Source organism: Liolophura sinensis, chromosome 7 (assembly GCF_032854445.1).
Source record: "Liolophura sinensis isolate JHLJ2023 chromosome 7, CUHK_Ljap_v2, whole genome shotgun sequence".
NCBI classification, from domain to species: Eukaryota; Metazoa; Mollusca; class Polyplacophora; order Chitonida; family Chitonidae; genus Liolophura; species Liolophura sinensis.
In genome coordinates, this window is record NC_088301.1 from 9287881 (window position 1) to 9315226 (window position 27346).

Here is a 27346-nt window from a genome sequence, read left to right on the forward strand (position 1 = left end):
TCATACCCCGTCGCAGTTCTGGCCACATGCGGTGAATGTACACTCAAACCGTATTGTAGAGTCTCCTCCGGAGAGTTTGAAGGCTTCAAACCACGGGCTGTACACACAATTGCCTCGAGTTTCAAATCCGATCGTCTTCGGGAAGATCAAACCATCTCCGCAGCTGGAAAAAATATAAATACATGAAGCAGGCATTGTAGGGGAAACGCTAAACAGCCTTGTAAACCATGGTTCCGATAACGATAGGAGTTAAAAGTAGATAAAGCTTACCCAGCCCTGAGTATGTAATATCGGCTTTGGGAATTCACTGCAGCGCAGCTGAGGGCACGGAATGAATTCAACCGGCCTGCGGAAAACAATTTCTAAGCATTAATCCTGGTTCGTGTTTTAGGGATAGACTCACGAAGCCATCACCAAGTTCAATAACAGAATATAACTGTAGTGCATGCATACTTTACAATTTTTGTATAGTAAACTCTAAAATGCATCTACTTTCTCGCGGTGCCACGCCAATACAACCAGCTTGCTGTGTGCTCTGCAACAGGTCAGACCTTCACTCAGTCGTTACTGCTGAGAAGTCTAAGAATCTATACACTGGTAAGGTCCACCGGATAGGTATTGACCGTGGACTAAAGTTCTCCCACCATAATTCGCATGGGTGAAATATTCTCGCGCGACTCTAGACAAATGGATAAGAGTTTGGTGGGAAATGTGTATAAATGGAATGTATAGGTGAATAAACCAATGGGTGGTGGTATTGTCAAAATCACAGCACTGCAAAAATCCAATTTTGAGTATAGAGTACCTATATAGTCGCATGAATTTGCCCCTCTGTAGCCTTGTCCCAGTTGTAAGCTCTGAATTTAGTGCTAGAGCAATGAAGATGCATTATGTAGGCTAGATAGACAAATCTTTCCTGCAGTTATAGACCATTCACGAAACTGAAACCAGGGAAATGCAAGCTATACCGGTTATATCCCAAGCAACAAGTTGTATTTTCCTGCCAATGGATATGTGGTCTCCTGTGACCTCATTGCCTAGTACATCCATGACCTTCAAAGTGAAGGCAGCCGTAGAGTTCCCACCAAGTAGAGTTTGCTGCTCCCATGGATTCAAGAACCTGAAAGTAAAAATACGGACCTGCATGTGAAGAAATGCTATCAGCACATGAAATTTTTCGTTGAAATATCCAAATTTAACTTATGGTTATAAATTGTTTTTTTTACACCTTCAAAAAACAAAAATGGACAAGTGCAAGGATTTTGAATGATCAGAAAGGAGCTTTACCACTCTGCAATGGTTTCCGTCTTAGAAACTGCCTTGCCGTGGGCGTCGTAGGCACACGAGATGGTGTGGATTTTACGCTCTTGTATAATCTGTGCGTCGCGTTCTCCCCAGCCAACTTCAACGTCCACTGTGTAGGTACGAATACCTTCCTTTTTCTAAAAAAGGAAAAAATTTAAGTGAAGCATAAAAAAAAAATAAATAAAAGGTAATCTTTGATTATTTCGATAAGTTTGATGTTGACGTAAAACTTAAGCTTACGTAAAATTGGCAGCTGGTGCCGACGTAGGACTGACTGAAGGAGCCATCCACCGCCCAGTTGACGGCGTCTACGGCCGTTAAAGGTTTGTCACCATTCCTGCACCTGGCCAAGGCGTAGGCGGGCACGTCCGCTGTCAGATGGAGGGTCGGGGTGTCCATGTCACTCGCTGGGCATTTCGAGAACACTAAAAAAATACCATATACAACTTTCAGACTGGATAGCTTCTCTTGTTGGGCGCCAACCCACTTGTCCATTGTGGAACTTCGGGGTCTTCCAAATGAATTGATGTCACTACTACGCGCAGCGACCGTGTCCTTACAAGTTCAGAATCATACAATACAAAGTGTAAAGATATACCGTATATATGTGGAGCGATCAGATACTTACGATGAACAATAGGTTCGTCTGCCACCACAAAGGTAACCTGGAGTAAAAAGGTAAATACTTTTAAATTACCTTAAAATATTGTGCGCAATCCGTTTAATTATTTATGATTATTAGAAAAAGAAAATAATCTTTCAAATATATTTAAGTATTAGGGAATAGAAATCTTTCACAAAAAGGTCTAAAATATGAGCAATAACACGTTGCGAAAAATTATAGCTTTGTAAGGTGGAGATATGCTTATGAGCTTTTGTCAAATTAACAAATCTTTGGTAACTTTATATAACCGATACCTTCTTGAAGAAACGAGACGGTCTTTGATAGGTGCATGCAACAGATCCATTAACAGTTAAATTTGACGACAAAATAAACTTACCAAACCGAGGTATAGTACTAAATTCAGCATGATTCTAGCAGTAAATTAACCTAAGCCTAAAGATGAACTTAAACACTAATAGGAAGTCCAAAGAGGAACAACTGAGACCTTTCCCCTAACAAACGTAACGAAATCAAACCGAAATACTATGCCCACTGCAAAAATATGTCCTCTTTTATAGCTGCTCTTAACTGACGTCAGCTATACTGTCAAGCCACAGTCCGTGGTTTCAAGATTTGCATGTGCATACAACAGTGCAACATGTGTGTAGACGTGCAAATGATTATTTTGAATAACCCTTGCTAGCTGTCCAAGTATTTGCTATTAACCAATGGTTGGGAATTATATACCTAACACATAGTTTGAATCTGGTAAGACGTGTTACATGAAGGATATGCTCTCCTATTGGTATGATACAGCTGAGGCGACATGAAAGTTCCACTGAATGCGGATTGGTTACTTCTGAATAAATGAATAAATGGATACTTCTGATCTTACGTCGTACTTAAAAATTTTTCAGTCATAAAACGACGAGGAGTCATTATGTGTGTGTAAATATGCCGTATCTTTTTGTGGCAGGGCGAGCCCATGCCTTCAGAGTGCTACGTCCATTGAAATATCATGCCGGAGACACCAGACCTGACACGTCACCCAGTCACATTATGCTGACACTTGGCCAACCAGTCCTTTTTCCTTGTTCTAACCACTCTGTGCTGAGCACCAAGCGAGGCAGCCGCATGTATACTATTTTTAAAGTCTTTGGTATGACCCGAGCCGGGTTTGATCCAGGGTCTACCAACTTCTAGGTATAGTCACTGTCTGTTGGTTTCTCGGCAACTCGACCCGCTACTTTTGTTTTGTGCGTGAACGTTACAGTCCAATATGCAGATTTTTGACCAAATGGATCTAACCTTCGTAAAAAGACATTCGTATATGCCAATCTTCAACCTGTAGACAATGATGACAAGGTTCAAACCACCTATATCAAAGAACCAATGCTCTGGGCGTGTGAATATAACTAGTATCCTAATCGTAAATCATAAATTTAGTCAAAGTTATGTATCTCAGCTGCACTTTGACTGCGTCCAAGGCGCTCAAACTGCGTAAATACAATGTATATAGGCAAGTCCCATGCTGGACATGAGACAGTTATATGATTGATGATTGTTGTTGCTTTACGTCGTATTCAAGAATATTTCACTTCACATACGACGGCGGCCTGCATTATGGTGGGAGTAAACCGGACTGAGCCCGAGGGAAACCCATGACCATCCGCAGGTTAGTTGCAAACCTTTCCACGTATGGCCGTAGAGGAAGTCAGCATGAGCTGGGCTTGAACTCACAGCGACCGGATTGGTGAGAGGCTCCTGGGCTATTGTGCCCCGCTGGCACGCTAACCACCTCCGCCACGGAGGCCTTCAAAACAAGTAACCTCCATAACCATCAGTATATAGGCACGATGAACATGTTCTGCTTTATTTGTTAAAATAGAAGAACGGAGTTCTGGAATATCAATTTGACGTGTCATCACCACACACATCCATAACATATTTATTTACTAGATGGGGGGGAGGGGGGCGCATTGGGGCTTTTTGTTGATATTCTTGGTATTCATTTTCCTTAAAATCAGATGCACCTTCAACTTCAACGTTTAAAAATAAGAGACAGACAATATATACCTCCTTGTCGCCTTCCTACAATGAACATAAATAATTACGAAAAGTTTCAGGTAATTTCTAGAAAAAGCAATCCGACGACTGCGAGGAAAGTATGTTGATTACTGCTGATTAGGGTTATTGACAATTCTCGGGTGTAACTGTACTTCAAATTCTTGTAAAAACATCCAAATAAATCGAATTGTGCTATAACGTGTGAATTGTTTACATCCCTTCGGGCGAAAGTTAAGTCAACTCCACACATCAATTTTTTTTTTTTTTTTTTTTTTTTGCATTTCTTGCGGTGGCGCATGGGGGTGCGGGGCGGAGGAGGGATTTCAAACCAAGTCAAATTCACAAAGGAAGGGAAGGCATATAAAATGGCGGGCAAATAGACTGCAAATCTTCCCCCAGTACTTTTGATGGCGGAAATGAATGAAACCTCAAAACATTAGCTTCAGCACTTGTGCAAGATCGAGAGGGATCAATTAGAGGGTGAAGTCCGCCGGTTGAGATCCATCGAGGCGGGGGAGAGACTTATCGGAGATCCTCCCTCAAACACCACCAATTAAATGATCCGCTGAGCGAAGGGTTTATGCCCAGCCCGGAGGATCCCAAATCTCCGCTTGCCGTTCCTCGATTGAGATGGAACGCTATCCACGACCGGGGATAAATGTTAATTACAAAACAAACAAAGAATCGATAAAAACGACGTTAAACTGTTACACTATGTGGACCCTATAGGTTGAAGGAAATCAGGAAGAGGGTTAATCGGGCTTCGTCAACAAATCAGAGCATCCCGACACACATGGCGGAAAGCCTCTATAACTAGGTTCTGCTCGTCTGAAGACAATTATCACGCTGCTGTACCGAGCACACATACCCAGGGTGACGCCTTGTATACATCAACAACAACTGCATTCTGGCAGTACTTACACCGGTCGGGTAGGCCGTCTTTCTGAAGCTTGCTACGCTCAAGCAACTAATCTGTTATATTTACGAGAAGGTATGTTGTTTGAGGGCTGTTATAATGTATTCTGTTGTTGTGACAGACTATTCTGTTAAATATAGCACACGCATTTCTATTAACTCAATATCAAATAAAGATTGTGTTAGACTGACATGATAATTATATATTGAATATGGCACAGTGTTATATTACAATGACAGAGCACATTCTAGCATCACTCAGGCAACAGGCTTTCAGTTCAATTTAACAGGTTATTTTTAGCGCATCTAGCGCAAATATCCCAGGCAAGCAATGCGTTTTGTGATTGTTGATACGATGTAACTGTTACTAGTGAACTAGCGATCAGCCATAATCATTTCGTGGTTCGTTCGTTCGTTCGTGGTGTAGGTCTACACTTTCCAAAGAGAACTCTGTTGAACAGTTGGTCGCATTACTGTGGAGGCATGCAACGTCAAATGCATGATTGTACGTAGATTTGGGGAAAAGTTGTTTCTTCGTATGAAACAAAACGCACAACGTCAAACATCAAGAAAATTGTTGTGAAGTGCACGTGATATCCCAGCAGAAAATGTGGCACTTAGTGGGCTACTGGTGTGAGTTACCGGTTATCATGAGAGAAATATTAAGATTATAATTTGGAATAATCCTCTGCTGTGATCAAGTTAGGCTTATAGAGGTGTAACAAGATCAATGTATATTATATCGTTGAAAAGAACAACGATTTAAAAGAAATGTGTTCCACTCAACTCAATGCATCATGGCAGCGTTTCATATAACATTTCCCACTTCATACACAAGAAAAAAAACTTTTGGGGCAATATGTGATGTTAAGAAAAAACTTCAAAGCCGCCCACACCTATGATACCACAGTGTTATAGTTTGAAACAGGCACGATCAGCAAGGTAGTGATATACGGAGGTCGGCACGTGAGCGCGTGGGATGACAGAGTCAGGCACAGATTCCAAGAAAAAATAACTTTCGTATTTGCCTTGAAAATTATCTTTATTCCCCGGGAGTTTCACTGCAACTCTTTTGTGTCGTCTTTCGTATTTGCACAAAGTATTACATCTAAGTGGCGTTCACGTAATAAGATTACAGGTAAGCATTCCCCACTACCTAGATGACAGCTTCTCGGGACAGTCCGGGGATTGTCCGGGGATTGTCTGGGGATTTAGCTGGCATTGTCAGGGAGGATCGAACAAACAGGGTGTGCGATGCGGGCGGGTTTTCCATATCACAGTTCGATTCCATTTATTTGATCGTTAAAACCGTGTTTTAACGAAAGTATCTCTGTATACATTTACGTTGGTGGCCTTAACGCAGTGTCTCAAGATAATTTCTTATTGCATGTAGTGAGTCTATAGAGGTACCCATGACGTTGTATAGGGTACATGTTGCTGTTTGGCTTTGCGCTCACCACTGAGAGGTTAGAGCAAGGAAACAGGAATAGCTGGCCCGGTGTCAGTATAATGTGACAAGGTACTGTTATATCTGGTGTCTTCAGCATGATACTTCAATGATGGCAGCACTTTGGCGGCATGAACTCGCCTTGCCACAAGAAAACACTGTATATGCACACACACCTAATAACTCCTCGTCGTTATATAACTGGAGCATTGTTAAGTACAACGTAAAACCACATGCACCCATACATTCATATATGTATCAAATATAAGATGAACGTAATCGCATGTATTATATCGACCAAGCACTACAGACTGAAGCTGATAGTAACGACCGGAGAGAAAGCCAGCATGAGCTGGACACCAACTCACAGCGGCCGCATTGGTGAGAGGTTCCTAGGTCATTGCGCCGTGCTGGCACGCTACGCACCACGGACACGGTGTTCAGTGCACCTATACCAGTAAGAGTGTTACATGTAGGCCTGTAGGGGTCATAAAATGAAAAAAGTTTTAACTGAATGCGTTATGATGCAGTATATCTTCAAGACCAGATTAACGTGTTACATTACCCTATACTCTCAAAAGTTTACTGGAATTCGTCATCAGAATACCTGGATTTTTATGCCAACACTAACGGTATATTAGTTATTTCAAAGTATTTTTTGTTGCGGGTAGCTTATACAAAATAAAATCCTATAAGCTCCAAAAACGTGGATTTGCACATAACGCAATGTTTTGAAATCTAGAATGTCTTAATCGATCGTATAAATACGTATGTTCATTAACACCTCACTGTTTTACCACTTCGTTTATGGCCAAATACACGAGTCAACGGTTCTTCACCAGATGAGATTATCACACGATAGAGTACCATTTCGCCTCCAAAGGAAACTGCTCAAGGCTCGCATTCAAAACGGCTGTAAATCAGTTGTCGTAACTTTATTCGAAAATAGCTTCCATTAAGATAAGCATTCGTATGTTCTATGTGTTTATTTACAAAAAACTATATGATGAAAATATATAGAGAGCATTGAAAGTTGTGTGGATTGCATGGGCTGAACAGCTACTGGTATCTTGAAGTGGTGTTCGGCCGTTTTAAGATCTCTTACGGGCTGTTGCTCAGATTTATGGTTAGTTAAGAAACCTGTGCTTAGTGAAAAATGTCAAAATAAATCAGAAATATACCTTCTTGGAATTGCATTAGAAGTGAACACATTTGAATGGCCGGATAACTGTCTTAAACTTTTTTATTATCATTCGTAATGTTTTGAAAATGGACACGGTTAGCCAACATCACAGCACCGCGGTATACGCTGAAGTCCGTAAATTTAAAAAAAGGACAAAAGTGATAATTTTTTATTGAAATTTGATGGAGAAAATGGTCCAACACTCGGCCTTGATTTCACTTGTTAGTATGAAGCTATGCAACATGAAACAATTCAGTATAATGAAGAGTTTTGAAAAATGTTCGGAAAACTTTCAGTCCAAAGACAACACGAAGGCGACTAAAAAGAAAAGGGCAAAGAATGTCAATTATTTGTGGAAAATGGACGAATGGACCCGAGTCTCAAATATGGTCGGTAACTCATGAGGGTGAAGTCGTTTTTTTTCAATTCAGTGTAATACGTTATGAAGGGAGACTGACAGATTGACAGATTAAACCTATCCTGCGGTATATAAGCGGACTAATACAAAAAGTGAACATTCATGGTACATATAGATGTTCGACTAAACACCACTGACCTGGGCAGAAAAAGGGCTCTCTGCTAAAACTCATCCTGCCATTTACACAGAAGCTTTCTGTTACATCGGAGTTACTTAGTGCTCCTAACCCTAATGACAGGGGGATGAGGAAGAAGAAGATTTGGCTGAGTTAAGGCTTAGATGTGGCCCTTACTGACCCGTGCTGACCAGTGTATACAAAAAATACCAGAGGTTTGTCGTATTACCACACAAGCACTCTGGGATCCCTTTGGTAATCCCGCGTCCCACTGACCTAGCGACGGACAGCGATCTGAGTATTGTCAAAGAGGTGTAGGGCCAGACGGTAAGGACACCTCATTTAACGCAGAGACTGACCGTCGGGATCGACATTCCCCACCTCATGCGTTAATCGCGTTAACTCAAAACAGATCTCGTGTGTTCTGAAGGAAAGCCACGTGTTTGACATGCATTACTGACCATTCATGCAATGTTGAAATGTAGAGTTTGCTTTCGGTTAGCAAATATATTGAGACATTGCTGCTGATTGTATAAGCTGGTGTTATTTACACATAAATGACACTGTGTTACTGAACTTTTGCTCATTTATATATTTATTCCTTTGATTGGTGTTTTATGCCGTTCTCTAGAATATTTCACCAAGGCCCCACGAAGATAGGGAACCCGGACACCACATCTATCGTCGTACATATGCCATTTCATTTGGCGGACACAAAAACCATTTCTTATCAAGGAACGAAAACAGTACGATCCATAGTTTCTTCAAAGTCACTAGGCGAATCTTAATGAAGCCCCAACCTTAAAGAGAATAGGCATCTGTTGGTGTCTCAAATTATTACACATAATTAAGACACTTAAACCACATTGTTGGCTATCAAAAACCATTTACCCTTCAACATATCTCAAACAACCAGCAATGAAGCAGTCAAAACCTCTTGTGATTCATGAAGTGTGCACTTAAGCAGGCCATCTATTAGCTACGATGATTTCTGGCGCAATCAATTTTAACATTATGCCCCTAATAAACCTTAAGTATTCCTGAGTTCAGCCACGAAGGAATAAAACAGATTTATCTATAACTTGTACAGGATATTATCAAACCAATCAAATAAATACATAAACCAATCAAATAAATTTATGATGCCTTTTAACGCCATTCATGCCAGAGAAACATGGTTAATTGATGTACACCAATAACAAAGGCGAATCCAAAAATTTATTTTTTTTTATTGTCAAACTTTTTATTGCTAACCAAACCACATTGTATTCTGGTCGTTTCCCCCGTTCCTTCAAATGTTACAGCCACCTAGCTATATGAATACCACGATAAATCCGCAACTGACGCGTAGACAATGTGAATATCACAGTGAATCCGCAATTGAAGAGTAAAAGATGTGAATATCACTGCGAATCCGCAGCTGTCCAGAAGAGGTTTTCACTTCCGCTTTTTGGCCGACAGTTTTAAGTTGGCTCTAACATTCTGTGCCTCGGGTGTGAAGTCTGTAACTGTTAACTGAGCCCAGTGGAAGTAGAGTAGGAACAAGACGAAGTGAGCGCATCAGTAGACGGATATAAGGACCGGAAACAGGTCGGGCAGAGTGGGAGGAGGCCGGACTATCAGACTGAGAACGTTCTGAATCTGCGCACCGGACACCGACAACACAAACTACAACAACAACAATAAATGAGAAGCTTAGTTTCATGCATAAGTCAAACATTACCATGCGGTGGTAAGTTATCACAGAGCAAAAACATTTTTCATGTAGTTACTCTGCATATAATTAACCATATAATGACAATTTGCACGAGACAAGATGAAACATATTTAAATAGAACACTTTGTACTAGACGCTACACTATATGTAACCCTAGAATTAGACTTTCGAATTACTTTCCACGAAAACCTGGAGGACATCCGTTTCCAAGGTGACTAGCGTGATGCAATGACTCAGGAGCCTCTCACCAATACGGTCACTGTGAGTTCAAGTCCAGCTCATGTTGGCTTCCTGTTCGACCGTATGCAGGAAGGTCTCCCAACAAGCTGCGGATGGCCGTGGGCTTCCCTCGTTCTCAGCCCGGTTTCCCCTAACCATAAGGATGTCCGCCGTCGAATAAGTGAAATATTCTAGTGCGGTGTAAATCAACCTTCAAATAAAATAAATAAACCTGCGTGGAACAACAGCCCAAACTTAATATAATTTTCAGCAACTGGTCCCTGAAATCATGAAATAGGCTAGTTTGTGATATTACGATTAAAAGTGATATTAACTGAGATAACATTGCCAGAACTCCCGCGATTAAAGATCTCTTCAGAGTTTTGATTCTGTCACATTCAAACAAAGACGACTTACACACAAGAACATGCTCCATTCCAGAGACTTGTTTTTACGGAAGGTTTCCGTTTCAAAAGGTTTCAGGCAGAGAAAGGTCACAATGGTAAAGAGCAGCATGGAACCGAAGTAAGGAACGACCAACTGATCTTTTACCAAAAGCGGGAACATACTGTGGATAAGAAAGGGGACAATGAACAGTTATTGATACGACCGTCTGATCTTATCAGAGAATGCCACTGCGGATATGGTACGGACACCGAAGATGTAACTACCACATTTTTCAGGTTGAACATTATTTTGCAATTATTTTCGTTTTAGTAGCTTCAAAAACAGTGCTGAACAGTTTTATAACATTTGATTTCTTTCTCCGAATAATGAGACGTTTCACAAAATCTCTTGTCTGTATTGCATTGTAATAACGACCACCGTAGTAACCAGTTCTATAGGAAGTACGTTCTCATGCTTATATAATATTAAGCCATCCTTCTTAAACAAGTCACTGAATTTGTTAAATTAAGGTATCTGAACACGATAAAGGCGTTAATTGTACATCTCACATATTAAGAAGAAAACGATCATCTGAGTCATCCGGAAGGTATATATGGAGGGCAAAAAGGGTCAATACACACTCCTCCCTCCCTCCCTCCCTCCCCGCTTTCCTTCTGCACCATATGACACACCTAACTAATTATAATAACTCAGTGTACACTGACACTAAGCGTTACGCGATGAAGCTGTCCATACATACATTGGGGATTTCAGACAATAATGGCAAGAAAATAAACCTTCGGCCACAAATGCTTACATTGGCCCCACCCAATGAAGAACAATTTACTTATTTTATTCTTGCTTTATGCCAAACTCGAGAATTTTTCACTTAAACAATGGCAGGAAATTTCAAGGATAGAAACCTGAGTGTCAGGAGGAAACCTGAGTGTAAGGAGGAAACCTGAGTGTCTGCAGAAAACCTGAGTGTAAGGAGGAAACTTGAGTGTCAGGAGGAAACCTGAGTGTAAGGAGGAAACCTGAGGGTAAAGTACATGCTCTAATCAAGAAGACATTGGTACTAAATGTAGTACAGGTAATTTCTAACTAACAGCTGATAAGAAAAACATGTCCAAAGTCAAGATAAAAAAAGACAAATGGATTTGAAAAAAAAGAAACTTACCTACTGACAGAAATGAGAAGAAACCAGATACTTGCGAGAGGATGTTCTGGTAATGACAAACACACTGGCCTGAACAGGCAAAAAAAGGCATAGTATAAGTTATTTATTTATTTGATTCATGTTTCACGCTGTACTCACTTATATGACGGCTGCCAGCATTATGGTGAGACGAACCTGGGCAGAGCCCAGGGGAAACCCATGAGCATCTGTAGGTTGACGACAGACCTTTCCAGATGTTCTTCCAAAATTCTGAATAAACTTCTACAGATTGAATGATTTTGATCAATGATAAAGGTTATGTGAATTTCCACACAAAGGCATATGATGGTTCGGGTATTTAGTTAGGTTTGGTTGAGTACAAACCTTCCCTGGAAAGTGGCCATCTACTTTTCATAGAATAAAATGTAGTAAAAAGTATAAAAACAGAGGTTTAAGAAAAGTAGCAAGTCCATACACAAAAATTAAATAGCATAGCTAATGTAATGTCACTCACAATGCAGCTATCAATATGGACTTCTCATGAACTTGAAAAGAAAACAGGAAAAACACCAAAGCTGAATTGATCTGAAAAAGAGAGAAGGTACTGGTTTATAACATTTTGTAGCATTTCACGACATTAATTAAATGAAGAGACAATTCCTTGAAACAAGAATTCTGAAAGTGTCTCTGTTCAATAGATGTCTTGAAATCACCCATCGGATCCCATGGGTTAATAGGAACATACGTAACATTCCACATGATAGAATTCATCTTACTGCAGAATATCTCAAACCTAAATTAAAGTATATACGCAAATTGTTATATCTAAACGAAGAACATTAATGGTGAAATACCATGGTTTTTATTACAGTATAACTGGACTAAAATTCATAACCTTAATTTGCCAACTTGATCAAAAATTCAAAAATCATCATTAAAACTCTATCTGACTCTGTGGCAATATAGGTATCAGATACATAGTTTCAATGAAAAGCCTTAAACACCTATGAAATAAGGCGATGAATACAATCTTCTTAGCCACCAGCAATAGGGAAATGAAAAATTAATAGACTGAGATAAAGATTTCGCCTCCCACCTAGTCTGCCTAATAAAGCTATATTAGTATAATAATATAATATAATACTTACATTTTCTTCATTTTGTCTACCACGTGCAGGAAATATTTAAAAACTGAATTCTGAAAAACAGTGCACCTGCCAAACTAGCATGACACTTACCAAGGCTAATTTAAATCGCTGAATTGAGGGGATAAATAGCAGGTTGATAGATGATGGTATTAATCCCACAAGTGTACTGCAGAAACTGAAACAAACACAATACAGCTGTGAGTATGTTTATTTATTTATTTATTTATTTGATTGGTGTTTTACGTCATACTCAAGAATATTACACTTATATGACAGGTTCCAGCATTATGGTGGGAGGGAACTGGGCAGCACCCGGTTGAAACCCATGACCATCCACAGGTTGTTGCCAGACCTTTCCATGTACGGCCAAAGAGGAAGCCAGCATGAGCTGGACTTGAACTCACAGCGACCGCATTTGTGAGAGGCTCATGGGTCATTATGCTGCGCTAGCTCGCTAACCACCTGAGCCACAGAGGACCCCAGCTCGGAATATTTATTTATTTATTTATTTGATTGGTGTTTTATGCCCTACTCAAGAATATTTCACTTATACGACGGCGGCCAGCATTATGGTGGATGGAGACAGGACAGAGCGCGGGGGAAACCCACAACCATCTGCAGGTTGCTAGCAGACCTTCCCACGATCATTGGCCCACAATGCACCACCAATTGGAGAATTTTAAAGCTGAGGTTGCTATCACATGGCAAAAAGACGTCGGCTCATTGATGAAGCAGCTTTCGACAATAAGCATCTTGTAAGGGGCTCACTGACTAACAAAAGGACAAACCAAGTCTGTACAACTGCCCAACATTCGTATTTAGACGATTCCTAAGTGCATGTTTTGTGCCTCCTTGATGCAGGACGGATTTCCACCGCTCATTTATCTGGTACTGCTTCACTGAGATGACTTACCTTTGGTAAGTAAGCTGCTTCGCCCGAGCGATTATACTGATACGGGTGAACCAGTCGTAGCACTATCCCCTTCATGCTGAACGCCAAGCAAGTTACAACTTCCTCTTTTAAGGTCTTTGGTGTGACCCAATCCAGGACTGACCCTGGATCTACCACCACCAAAGTGGACACTCTACGAAATAAGTTATCTGGACCAGTACCTGCATATGGGATGGGTGTTTACACGTACTACAGTTTTAATGACTACAATAGTTATGTAAAAGTATTTGCTATAAATATGGCCTGTCTTCACCTTCTATTTCCTTAATTACAAAACCATTTGATTTTTACGATGAAATACTTACCATAATTTTATTAAGGAATCCACAGTCAAAATCTGTTTTAATTTCACTAATACTGTAACACTACACCATACGTTTGCCACTTTATCCTGTAAAGAAAAGCAAAAACTAGAGGATAAATTCCATGAATGATATGTTAGGTATGAAACAATGTATTCATTTAGTTTTCAAACACTTCTTGTTCCCTCATCAAGGATGAAAACTGTTTTTTGTTGAACTATTACATTGAATGAAGGGAATTCTGTCTACCTGTATCTAGTCTCTACTGTCACTCAGTTGCATGCATACAAATGATACACATTTGTTTGCTTGGAGTTAAATGCCACATGCAGCATTATTTTAGCCATATCATAACATATTCCTAGAACAGGCCTGTGCCATTTCTGGCATATTTATTGTCTCGCTAAAATGCCATGTCAAAGACATCGGGCATGGGGCCCATGATCCTCCTCTCCTGCTGAGCACTAAGCCAGAAAAATATCAAAATTGCCAATTCTGAAGCCTTAGACTCTGAAAGAGAATGTTGTTTCTCTATAAACACCTTGGCCAGTGCAGTGCAATCTTTAAATTGTGCATGTACATGTTTGCTACAGGTTAAAGTGTTTAATACAGACAAGTAGACAGACAGCAAGGTCCTGCATGCAGAGAATAATACAACACAAAGCAGATATCCCATGCCTCTCACCTCATACAGCCCTCTGCCAAAGGGAAATAACCTCTGTAGCACTTGTAGAGCAGATTCCTTATTATTCAGAAATGGCAACCAGCAAATGGCAAATGTACCAAGGACCACAACTCCAATTTTAGCCAGTTTAAAAATTCTGCAAAACACAATAATAAGCTAAGAGCCCTTTTAAATATACAGTTTCATTTATAAATGTACGTCGCACATAATGAGTATAAATTACATTTTTCATGCAATGATCACAAATGAAACCCAAGCTTCATGTTTAAATATATACAGATTTCAAAATCTGTACATAAAGTGAAAGATTTATTTATATGATAGGTGTTTTTGTATAAAGTGCAAGATTACATGAATGGAGGTATAAATAGGTAGAATTTCTTTACTCCATGGTGCAAGTAAATAATTCAGTCGCAATCTTTCAGAAAAATGTTATTTTGAGTTCAACACTCAAAGAAGCAGTGTTCAACCACTAAAGTTTCTGGATCACTGAAAACCCTGACAGATGAGATGTAAACCGCCATTTTAAGGTGACACCTGGTACCAATAGGGTACAAATTAAACTAAAAGCCTTAAAGATAAATAACAAAATTTACCTAATTTCGTCCTTGTTACGCAGCGTGGAGCCCAGCAGATAACAGAAGAATGGCATGGCATGGTAGAGCTCCATCTGTTTGTAGTTGAGAGCCAAACAAAAGGCGATAGAGCCCAGGAGGTCATGACCCTTGGACAGAGACATCACTGCCCATACAGTCAGGCCCAGGCTTACACTGTTATATCTGGCTGGGGTTAAGGGAAACTTTAAGTATCGGATTATTGTATAGGTGTGAAAGTAGGCTGAAAAGATAACACCTACACCAAAACTAGCTGAAATACAGGCCCCAGTCACATGATACGCACTTCGCTAAGTAAGCACTTCACTACCATGACAACAAATGTTTTACATGTGGATATATGAACTGCACTTAGATATTTTTAATACATGTACATATGTAATTTCACACTGATTCTGAACAGTTTAAACATCAAGGGGCATCAACGTATAACCTAGAGCTGCATGCAGTTATATAGATTCCAAGCAGTCTGAGACAAATCTGCTTCACACTTGCAAAATGGCAAAAGAGCAGTTTTCAGAGGAGAAAAAATATAACCAATAGCAATAGGCTTTCAGTTTTCATTCTGAAAGTATAATTAAACTTCTACACTGAAAGCAGGAAGCCTATTGTTCTCACTTAGATTATTAGGCTTCCAAGCTGAAAGTCTATTGTTTTGGCTAAAATTGTTTTTTACATACCAAAGGCACTGTACTGCTTTAATAATGACTATTACACTGTCTGAAACTTTATATGCAGAGGCACGTTGTCTTTCACCTACTATCTCTGCTGAAAGAGCTCAATAATCTGATATACATAGACACTTAACATAACCCGGACTGAAAAATGGAAACGCCCGTAAGCTGGTACATGTTGTTGTTGAAAACTTACTGTGACTGAATCACACAGGAAGGTAAATACGGGCTAAATTTTCTATTAAAAATTTTTTTGATAGAGATGGGGTTTGAGTATGGAGAATATTTATGGTTCACTTGTGAGCAATCTTGATGCCAGGCATGGCTGAAGTACCCTTTATTTGTTGGAAATCAGAAACATAGTAGTCAGAACACAGCCTCCGTGTAAGTTATTATTAAATGAAGACACAACTCAATTACGACAAACGAAAATTTGCACTCATATACAAAGGAATTTGGTTCGAACAGTGAGTTCATTGTCTAACACGGACTAGGACACTTTTCACTCATGTAAGAAAACCTTGCGTCTTTCAACAGGGCATAGAATCGACAGATTCAAATGGTCAGTCATTGGAGGAGTTTGAAAACAGATTTGTTCTGAAGCAGACACTAAAAACTATGTGCAGACACCGCCTGGAAGCCGTATTACTGCATGAAATTCTAGATTTTTCACCACGTATTAATCAGCTTTTTGTAAAACAGTCCATACAGAAGGGTGATTTATAATAGTAGGTGAAAAATATCATGAAATTATAGGTGATTTACTCTACTAGAGTTTGTAAAATGTGAGTCAGACAATTAACACAGATCAAAGCACATAAATAAAAAGCAATGGACAATACTGAATTCAGTAAGATCGGCAAATTCAACAGTTTTCCCTTGATGGTTTGTTTTTCTAAGATAAAAGATACTGGAAATGTCCATAGTCTATCAGCGCTAGTCCAGGGTAGATGAGAGCACACAGCACAGCGAAGGCCTGGAAAAGCAACAGGAGACACACTGAAGAAAATAAACACACCATTGCAGATATACCCATCATGACAGAATGAATAACAGTTAGAATAACAGTTAATGCCATCAGATTTGGTGATCATACTACATAACACTGTCCAATTTTAAACTGCTACATGTAAGCCAAGCAGATCTTTATAAAATGTGCTGTTAACATGAAACATTTACATGTACATATCATGAAAAGCACCGAACTCTCTAAGAGAGTGCTCTGTTTTCAAGAACTTTGGTAAAAGTAAGTTATTAAGCCGTTGGGTAGACGTCAAAAGATCATGTACTGTTTTTATCTATATTACAGTACACTAGTAGCATCCAAATACAAAATACAACCCAGAGAGTCACGAGATCCAAATGTTATTTCATTTATTTATTTTATTTGTATTTTACGCCGTAATCTAGGATATTTCACTGCTACAACGGCAACCAGCATTAAGGAAATCAGGCAGAACCTGGGGGGGAAACCCATGACCATCTGCACGTTACTGTCAGAACTTCCCATGTAAACAGAGCAAATGTTTATAGAAAATTACAAACATACATTTATGTTAAACTTACTGCATTCCCACTGGCCGTCTTGTTAGCCGTGAAGAACATTAGAAGAGCAGGGAAATATATCAAAATGTCTGCCAGTAACACTGTAAAATGAATGAAATGTGGCTTGTATGACAGTGTCAGAGTGCATAATTTATTAGGCGGAGAAAGAACCCCCGATTAACACGCATTCAGTCATTTAGGAGAAATATACACCTTCACTTATCTTCACTCCATCTTCATACTATTCTGATATTATTTTCATGCCTTTAACACTGGTATTTTTCACTGTACTCACAACTGTTTCATTAACACAATGGCGATAAGGGCTACGGATGAATGGAACTCGGCAGATGAAATCCTGTAGAAAACCATTCAGCATTTTAAAATTCGCTCTCATACATGTAGTGGTGACCAACATTGTACACCTCTTCACCTGAGTATCTCATGAAAAGCTTGTGCTGATAGCTTTCATATCCACGAGACCTGTTCAATGCCACCCACTCCGGATTAAGCCAGTTAGATCTGGAACAGAGCGATTGATTTCACTGATTTATTTGATTGAGGTTTTAAGACATACCCAAGGATATTTCATTTATACAAATGCATTCAGCTCTGAGGTTGAAGGATTTACCCAGAACTTGAAAAACTTTGTTAGGAAAAGCTGCAAGTGACCAAGTCAGAGCTATATTCAAACACCCGACCTCACTGGTCAAGGGTTTGTTGTCTGTTACAAGAGCAAGCTGTTTTACACATGAGCCAGCAAAAGCGATGTGGGAAATGAAATATATATTACATTTCAGATAGAGCTAAACAACTGATGTGGGAACTTACCAGTACAAGCAACCAGTGGTTTCCACACTGGAGTCTATTTGGAAGGGATAAATAATGAAAGAAGAGGAGCCAATGCAAGCCTGATATGCGGTGAAAGAGTTAAGTGGTGAAAAAGTTACGCGGTGAAAGAATTAAGCACTGATTAGTGTGGAAAAATAACTAAAAGGGATACAGAATTATTTCTGATTGGCTGGTCTGAGACTGGCAAGTCCAGACTACGTCTAGCCCAAGCTGAATTTTAGGTACCGGTATGGTATATTTATTCAAGCTGTAGGGTTTAACCCAGGAAATCCTATTTACACTGTTAGCCAATCAGCATCCATTCTCTTTCCCATTCATTCATTTAGCGAATGGAAATTTTAGAAACTGTGAGAACAATTTCATCATTTCATTCTGCTTGACTCTGTCTGAAATCCACGTCATTTTGATCATTTAATGACAATGCTAAAACATCTCCAAAGCTGATTCACTAAAATAACATTTTAAATATGTACAATAGGCAGAACACATTACACAGTCACAAAATACAGACACCGGTAAACCAATATGTTGCACTTCAACTTCTACTGAACTACAAATAAGGCAGTGTCAAAACGATGATATTTATTATTCTGGGCACGACGTGTTTTCGCACCTGAACCAATCCATCCCATCGCAGTTTGTTCATACCTATATTCACATCTACCATAGAAAAACAAGTATGGTAACTTACACCATACCACAGAGGTAGCTGTGATAGGCTGTCAAAGGGGGGTAATCCAAACCCCAGTACAACAGATCATTCTGAGTGGTGTTCTCATACCTGCCAATGTAATAAGATGCAATGTATATGAAAACATAATAGGAATGTGGAAAATTGATAGATTTCAGAATATTAGAATATGTACTATAATGACACTAAGAGTCTGATATATGCCAACTGCAATACATTCCAATGTTGCATTAAGACTAGAGAGCTAAAACAAGGTAAAAAGCATGACTGCACCCTTTTTTTTCTGTTCACAAAAAAAAACAAAAAAAAAAAAACAATAAATAAAGCAGAGCCTCCAGGTAGTTTTGGATGTTGTTTTCTCCTGTTTTTTCACAGAAGTATGTCTCATTTCCTGTCTCAAAAATAAGCACTAATTATTCATTCACCTTAAAACTGATCTAGCCCTTGTGAAGATTTTAAGATTCAGACAACTTTTAATACAATTCTGAAAAACTGGATCCTGACATGTTGACGGCTTTTATGCTCTCACTTGATCATATTAATTGCATTGGTTATACAATACATAGGCACATTCTACTTGTTTGAAAGCTGCTAGGTATTTGACTGGAGCACCTCAATAGTCTACATCACCAGCTCATGCTGGCTTCCTCTCCAATCATACATGGGAAGGTCTACCAGCAACCCACAGATGTTTTTTCCCACCCTTCCTCCTTCAGATATAATGCTGGCAGCCTTCCTCTAAGGGAAATATTCTTGAGTACGGTGTAAAACACCACTCAAAGAAATAAATAAATCAATAGCCCACAGTTGTCAATATATAATTTCCACACAACTACACGTACAGCTAAAGATGAGCCTCAAAAATCATTTTTGTTCGTACCAGTCCTTCACAGGTAGATTATATGTTATTTCCATCCAGTGCCTTTGAGCTTCATAGTCACCAAACATTGGAGCCTTTCCAGCACCTGCAATAAAAGCGCATTCAATGAGACAGTCTGAAAGATAACTTATCTGAATGAAGGGAAATAACTGTACATACGGTATGAGCCCAACGAGTTGTCTACCCTTGATCTGCAGCTTTGTAAAATGAATGATTTTCTTAAAGCTGGGTGAAAACAATCAAAACTCTCTCACGCGCTTCGATTTTTTTCAGTAATTTCAAAATAAGACAGATGGTGATTTTTTCCTTCTGACCAATGTTTTGGCATAAAGATTGAAGGTCTAGAAAATATCTGATCAACATAACTCTCTAATGAATAAATATTTGCAGGTAGCCAAATGCTGCAGCTATTCTGTATGGTTAACTGATTACTCTTGACTTAAGATTCTACACATGATGTGGTTCTTAGGCAGTAAGTTGGTTGTTAAGGGTATAGTTAGTTAAACTACATCAGTGGTTGACCAATCAATGGAATACTATAACAACAAAAAAAGAAAACAAAAAAAACGCCATGTTTTAGTATTTTTCAGTGATTATGTATGGCAGAAAACACTAGGGGAACTTTGATTGATCTCAACTCTCCTACTGGTAAGCTGACTGACCCAGAGCTAGAGTGATAGCTACTGAAATTGGGCAAGTAACATAGCTGTTTAGACATGGCCCCTATGCAAAAGATTTCAGAAAAGAATAAAGGGCTTATCAACCAATAACTAGGCGTGAATACAAAAAAGCTGCATCTTTGGCTACCTTTCAAGGTCTAGGTATCCATCATCACTAACTTATTCTGCTAACACAAACTCCATACGATGTAGTCCTCACTCCAACTGAAGACCACCATACTGCCTGACGGGGATTTTGACTGCCCCATTTCCCTATCTCTTAGTCTGTAGCTCTCTGTACATCAGATTATCAGTATAAGAGGGCTACAGCACTGTATTTATACTAGATAAGCAAGGATAGCTGTGTATTAAGAGAAAAAGAAAAGACACCGCAAAAAGTGATTCTTAATGTTTACGCAGTATTAAGTCCACATTAAGCATTACTTCTACATCTGAGTGATGCACCCTTGTATCAAGCCCAGTCACCATATCTATTTCAGACAGGGAAATCCAGATGTATGCAATTTTTCTTGTGCCTACATGCTACATGTTAAGGCGTGGAGGTGAAAATACTTTCAACATAACAAAATCTAAAGTCTATATCAGGTTTTCCTCACATACACAATTCATATGTACAGGTACCAGTACAGGGCAGACATTTCTGTTATCTAGTATATCACTGTTGCTGAACGCCATACTCAAGATTTTTTTCAGTTATACAATGGTTGTCAGTTTACGGTTTAAACCAATGACCTTTGGCAAATGACAAGTTAACTGGTTAATGACTTACTCTGCCAGATGTGATATTCACATGTCCCAACCATGCTGATGGAACATTAGACAGTGCAAATGGCCACGCAAGCATCGTGAACAACTTAGTGTCACAAAGGACACACCAACAGTGAGGGCAGAGCAGTCTACAAATTCCCTTTACCTGACAGGTTTTATCCCACCTCCTCCTGTGTTTGAGGCATTGAAACGCAAGCGCCTCTATTATCACTGGACAACAGGCCACTCTCAGGTCTCGAATACATGTATATATGTCTGCTTCGGGTTTTACGTCGTACTTAGCAATCTTTCAGTCATGTGACGACGACGAGTCATTCAGTGTTTGTGTATATGCACTGTCTTCTTGTAGCAGTCAAGTCCATGCTGCAAGGGTGCTGCTGCCACCCCACCCAGTCACATTATACTAACAGGGTTAATAGGTCCAGTTTCCTTGCTCTAATTTCTGTTCTGCATGCCACCCAAGTACCATTATTAAAAATTTTTTGCACGATCCGACCAGGTCTTATGTCTAACGACTTTGTAGGTTCGGAATGTAACTCTCTGCATCTAGCAACACAAAGTGTTGGGCGAGTTACAGGGAGAAACTGCTTCTTATATATCAGATCAATGGTAAGCCACATTTATCACATCTTCACACACACATCAAATCTTCCCTTAACTGATGTTAACCAAGTTGTCCGAATAATCAACTAACCTGTTTTGAACCTAGTCGAACCAAAACGGATCCATGACAACTGCAGAAATTTCACATAAATACATTTTCATACGCTACACCCACTGTGGCCGTAAGCCGTCTGTCACTATCTTTGTCACTTGCAAGGGCAAACAAGACTAAAGCAATCAGCGGCATCTGATGACAGGGGGAGTGAACTAGACAAATTGACGACTATAGACTTGCCTAGTGTTACTATAACTATTTCCATAGGTATTATCTCCCTTGAACGACCTTTTTTTTCCGGCACTCATATCAATCGGGTGACTTGTATGTATGACTATCAGGGTGTAGTGCCTGAAAATGTATTTATTTTGAGAATTTGTGCGGTTGTCATGGATCGTTTTTGGTTCAGTGAGACTCAGAACAGGTTAGTTGATTATGGAGAGTACTTGGCAGACACTGATTTACACTAGGGAATATTTAATGCGCATATGAAGAAGAGGTAAACGTGGTTTACTATCGATCCAACATATGACAAGAAGTTATTTCCCGTAGCTCACCAAAACACTCTTGGCTGATCAATGCATTGAGTTATATTCCGCAACTAACGACTTTGATGCAGGATGCTCTAAATCTAACCACTAAGCCACTGAAACAGTTTCAGACCTTGGTAGGAGCTTAATGCTATGTCACTGGGCCAGTTTCAGCTTCTTAATTTTGGAGCAACTTTGGGTGCCAGAAGATTTTTAAAAAAGGAACTTTGCAAGGCCTACATGTAGGCCCTATAGTATTACCCATCGTTTAGTTATTTTCCTTCTCTCACCTCCCTTAACTTCTTGGGATTTTGTTGAGGGGGTGAAATGGAACGGAGGTTCTAGCCTTTTGTGTTGAGTGGTGCTGAGCATATTTATTTGAGAATCTCATAGGCCAAGGATTTTCTGGTGACGAAAACTGGAATCTCCATAAAGGAACACAGCAAATCAGCCATACCTGAATACGGATTTAGAGAAATGCACCAGCGAAGGAGGATTGCTGAGAGTGTGATGAGGATGAAAGAAACTGTAGAGTCAGCCATTGTCACTTGTTACTTTCACAGGAATCATCCAGGAATTGCCGGAGTGGAATCCACGTTTGTGAGATACACCGGCCACTACTCTCTACCTTCAATGACAAGAGACATATCAGGGGCCCTAACTCTCTGTAACGTGACCGATGCGATGACGTCAAAAATTTATCTACCGTACCATTTTGATCAGTGGGAACAAATAGGCCTAACAGACAGTTCTTCACAACTGCATTGTCATGGAATAATTAGATGATAATTTGGATTCCATAGACCAGAATGAATGAACGAATGATTCATTCGCAGCAGTGGCAACGTTACAACCATATCGTGGCGAGAACATGTTTTAACCAAGAGACAGTCAATGGTTTTCGTTGCGATAATGAGAGTATCCAAAATCAAACAAAGTAAAGGGACATTGATAAAAGCAGCTAAAATAATCAAACGTTAGATACTCAGTAGAACTGGAAACCCAAATTCATATTTTGAAAATATAGGGCCAACAATCTAGGAAACGGCACGTGTACCGGCGTATAAATATGCGGAATTATATGATCGGTCAGTATAGTCCAGTCGCCAGCAAATAATTTAAATTAGACAGTGTAGAACTTTTACCGAACCTGACCAAAGTTTACCCAGTCATTCACGGTGTGTTTGATGCCATACACATGTACATACTATGAAACACAAAGACATTTGTTTACCAGCCATCATCCAGCCGTCAACCAATAAGGACGTTCTAGGTCAATAATCGCAAGCCCAATCCCTAAAGATACGTACATATATAACACAAAGCACAAAGAACTAAGAAAGTATAAAAAGTATGAAAACAGGGTGGAATCATGCAAAGAGAAGCAGTCAACAGGTTTCACTGATGTTGGAAAGGCGCATGTCCTAGGCGACTGAGTGAAATCAGTATTCCAATTGTGTACCATGCAAGAATATCAGTTGTCCATAACAAAATATGTATCTCAGTTGCGCTTTGATTGCAACTATCCATATATCCAACGTGGCGATCTAATTCAACACGATACTGCCCCTAGGCCCGAGTTAAGCGGAATTAGGCACAATCCCGAAGGAGAGTGCCGGAGATTTTGGACGCTGTGTCCATATTTACTTACAAGAGATTTATACTTATTGTAAAACTTAAAAAAAAAACTTGGAGTGAAGGCGTTTGATGGAATAGCCTTGACACACTAGTTTTTGCTGTTATAAATTGTGACGTTCATTGAAATTGTCAGACTCTAACAAATGATACAAGGCGAGATATGTACACGCCATATGTAGAACCCTTTGGGATATTGCTGTCCAAGTAAGGATAACTTTAAATGCCAAAACTGAAACTATCCCTCTCGTAAATTCTACAAGAGAGGAAACCGTTTTGGCCTTTGTACAAATGTAGAACCAGAGAAGATGTAGCATCTGGAGAGCCTGTGATTTCCTTTAAATCCAGGGAAGGTGGGTAAATATCTTTCACAGCCTTTGCTGTGTATGGATTGTTTAAAGCTAGCAGATCATCAATATACCGTTTAGTGGATGGGGATGATCGGGCCTGGTGAGGATTACGCCTTCTTATATTTGGTTTCTGCATATAGTTGAATTCATATGAGAGCATTATATAGGTCGACCAGAAAGGTGGCACATTTTGTACACATCGGACTACCTATCTATACACAGTTGATATATGTTTTCTCGAATTTCACACAGATGTTGCTAATGAGTAATTCAAACAACTCAATGGCCATGGAAACATCCCATGAATGGTAACTCATGTATGTAGTGGAACGGAAGAAGGCTTTGTTGCTTTTGACGTTAATATAAGGGTGACTGGCTTTGTTAAACACCGAAACAATTGATTATGAAATTCTCTCTATCAATTCCATGTGAGGAATAGAGGTATAGAGAGTGGAGAAATCTCAAGAAGATACGGTAAGTGTGTTTGAGCGTATAGTTCTTCAGTGAGACGTTTAGAGTTTTCAAGTATCCACATACAGCTGACGCCTGAATTTTTTGTAATTGCACAGCAGTACATATTCCAAACTGACTGTACTACTGTATTGCCTTCGTCAAGAGAGTGGATGCAAGCACTTGATGACTTGACGGTCATCAAGTGCCTTTCGCACGGTAAGATCCATCGGAACTTGCTTGGCGTTCACGTGAGCACAAGTACTGATGTGGCGGATAGCATACACGACCTTTTATTTCACTAGTACAAGCCAAGTGTCAAGGACTGAAGGTTTTTACTTTCTCCCGTTTAGACATTGTTTTTTTTTGCAAAATTTTCAACATGTTAAATTCTAGCATCACTCAGATATCAGACTTTCTGTTAAAATTAACAGATTAATTTTTAGAGTGTGGCTATATACACATTTAACTTTGGGGGGATTTAAGTACCTGATTGTATATATTGAAATGTATCACACAGAATCACTGAAAACTACAGAATTTCAAGAATATCTACCGTTATATAGAGCTTAATGTCTTTTGTATATCGATCAAGTCAATTAAGAGGTTTATATGGAATATCTAAATTTCATATTACATACTTGGAATTAATGTTTTTACATAACACTATCTTTAAAATCGATAGCTTATCTTTTCCCCTGTGTCATCGAAATCTGCTCCGCTAATTCTTATCCTCATGACGTCCATGTGCATATGCAGGCGGAAATATGTTTTTCAGATAAAAAAAATAATAATTTCTAACAGTGGAGTAATTACATTAGTTGATTACTTTCTATTTGCGTGTGTAGACTAAAATTAGTCAAATCACATATACAATTGTAGATTAGCCGATGTAAATGCATCGTGTTAGTATACGTGTCCCGATATTTCTCAATGCACTGCACTATACACGAACATGTAAGATGGCTCGCGAGAAACTACCAATTTACTGAGGGTGTTTACCGGGTATTTTAATGTTATATTCTTTTCAGCCTAACTTACATACTGATATTGAGAGAAGAGTACATTTCACCTTTAACATTTTCACAAATCCTACAGATTGTCAGGAGCTACACTTTTTTCTGCTTCAAGCTTACTTGTATAGCCCTTTGATTAATGGGACACAGGCCTCTTACATAGCACGGAATCTGAGCGTTAAGCTGACATTCATACATGTACACTGTCATAAAACGTGTATTTTTACATTTAAGTTTGCAGCATGGAATAGTTTGTGCTACAGAGTATTTTTCTGTAATGAACAGCTCTCTTCTGACTGCAGATTTAAAACTAATTCTGTAGCTACGTTAGCAAGGTGCTGTAAAACTACAACAACATCAAGTCATTTTTTTCTCACGGCCAAAGTACACAGACACCACTCATACGCATTTTGTTAAAGTTTTATAAATTTAGAAAATGTTGACATCAAAAATGTTACAGATTTAACACCATTCAAGTTATGAATTTTCATAATTATATATATATAATTTTTATATGAAATTTCCGTTTTAAGAAAGTGGAAAGTCATTTTTGTTAATCAACATTTTATCAGGAAAATGTAAATAACGAGGAATAAACAAGTCAGTGCCGAAAGTTGTTCATATTAATTGGTTCTATTCTCCGGAATCTTCTACATGTATAAAGGTAGTGGAAATCTTTTTACATATTCACCTCGAATCATTTCGCAAATCTGCAAATTTGTGATAAATTTACAGGCTTTGAGGCTTTCAAGTCTATTGTCAGAAAAAAATCATATATTTATCCTTTAATATATTCATGATTAGGAGCCACATATGCTTTGATATGATTCACATAAACTGAGATCAGTTATACATCTGATCTGGTGCGTTATAAAAAAAAGCTTTTTGTCAACTATATCACCAGCTTGCTATTATAGTCAAACACCTATTGATAAAGGTAGTGGAAATCTTTTTAAAGACACCCAGTATGGAATTTGGAATTCTTTTTGTCTTATTTTTTAATTTAGATATTGATGAAGTATTTTGACAAAAGCTCCATTTTGTATGCACATTATATCATCTGTACATCTGTACATTTGTATGTAGACCTACATGTACATTAGATAAGCCTTTAATTTCGTCAGTCCAATGTGATCGCTGTGAGTTCATGTCTAGCTCATGCTAACTTCCTCTCCGGTCGAGTGTAAGAAGTTCTGTCGGCAACCTGCGGATGGTCGTGGGTTTTAGAGCCCGGTTTCCTCCCACCATAATGCAGTAGTCTTATAAGTGAAATATTCCTGAGTACAAATTTAAACGCCAGTCCATTAAATAACTAAATAAGTGTTATATAATTCCGGTAGTCGCGCAGCAGTGTCTTTAATTTTCGTGCATGCGTTTACA

The 27346-nt window shown here is 39.1% G+C and overlaps 2 protein-coding genes across 4 annotated transcripts; both read right to left on the reverse strand.

The window, feature by feature from the left end:
- Positions 1-1800, reverse strand: LOC135470623 (vitelline envelope sperm lysin receptor-like). Its single transcript, XM_064749658.1, has 5 exons — positions 1546-1800; positions 1288-1442; positions 969-1120; positions 271-346; positions 1-163 (listed from the first exon to the last, which is right to left on the reverse strand). Exons 1-5 carry the CDS (start codon positions 1798-1800, stop codon positions 1-3), a joined length of 801 nt encoding a protein of 266 aa, XP_064605728.1.
- Positions 1801-9188: 7388 nt separating this feature from the next.
- Positions 9189-23130, reverse strand: LOC135470598 (dolichyl pyrophosphate Man9GlcNAc2 alpha-1,3-glucosyltransferase-like). 3 transcript variants are annotated; one of them, XM_064749633.1, is made up of 14 exons: positions 22973-23130; positions 19880-19964; positions 19000-19089; positions 17890-17978; positions 17478-17557; positions 16823-16887; positions 15220-15402; positions 14624-14759; positions 13942-14027; positions 12775-12859; positions 12051-12121; positions 11558-11626; positions 10408-10558; positions 9189-9722 (listed from the first exon to the last, which is right to left on the reverse strand). In XM_064749633.1, exons 1-14 carry the CDS (start codon positions 23055-23057, stop codon positions 9615-9617), a joined length of 1383 nt encoding a protein of 460 aa, XP_064605703.1. In that variant the 5' UTR covers positions 23058-23130; the 3' UTR covers positions 9189-9614. The 3 variants fall into 3 exon arrangements, with proteins under 3 accessions (XP_064605703.1, XP_064605704.1, XP_064605705.1); XM_064749634.1 differs by lacking the exon at positions 22973-23130 and adding an exon at positions 21473-21573; XM_064749635.1 differs by lacking the exon at positions 22973-23130 and having other exon boundaries at positions 19842-19920.
- Positions 23131-27346: the final 4216 nt, after the last annotated feature.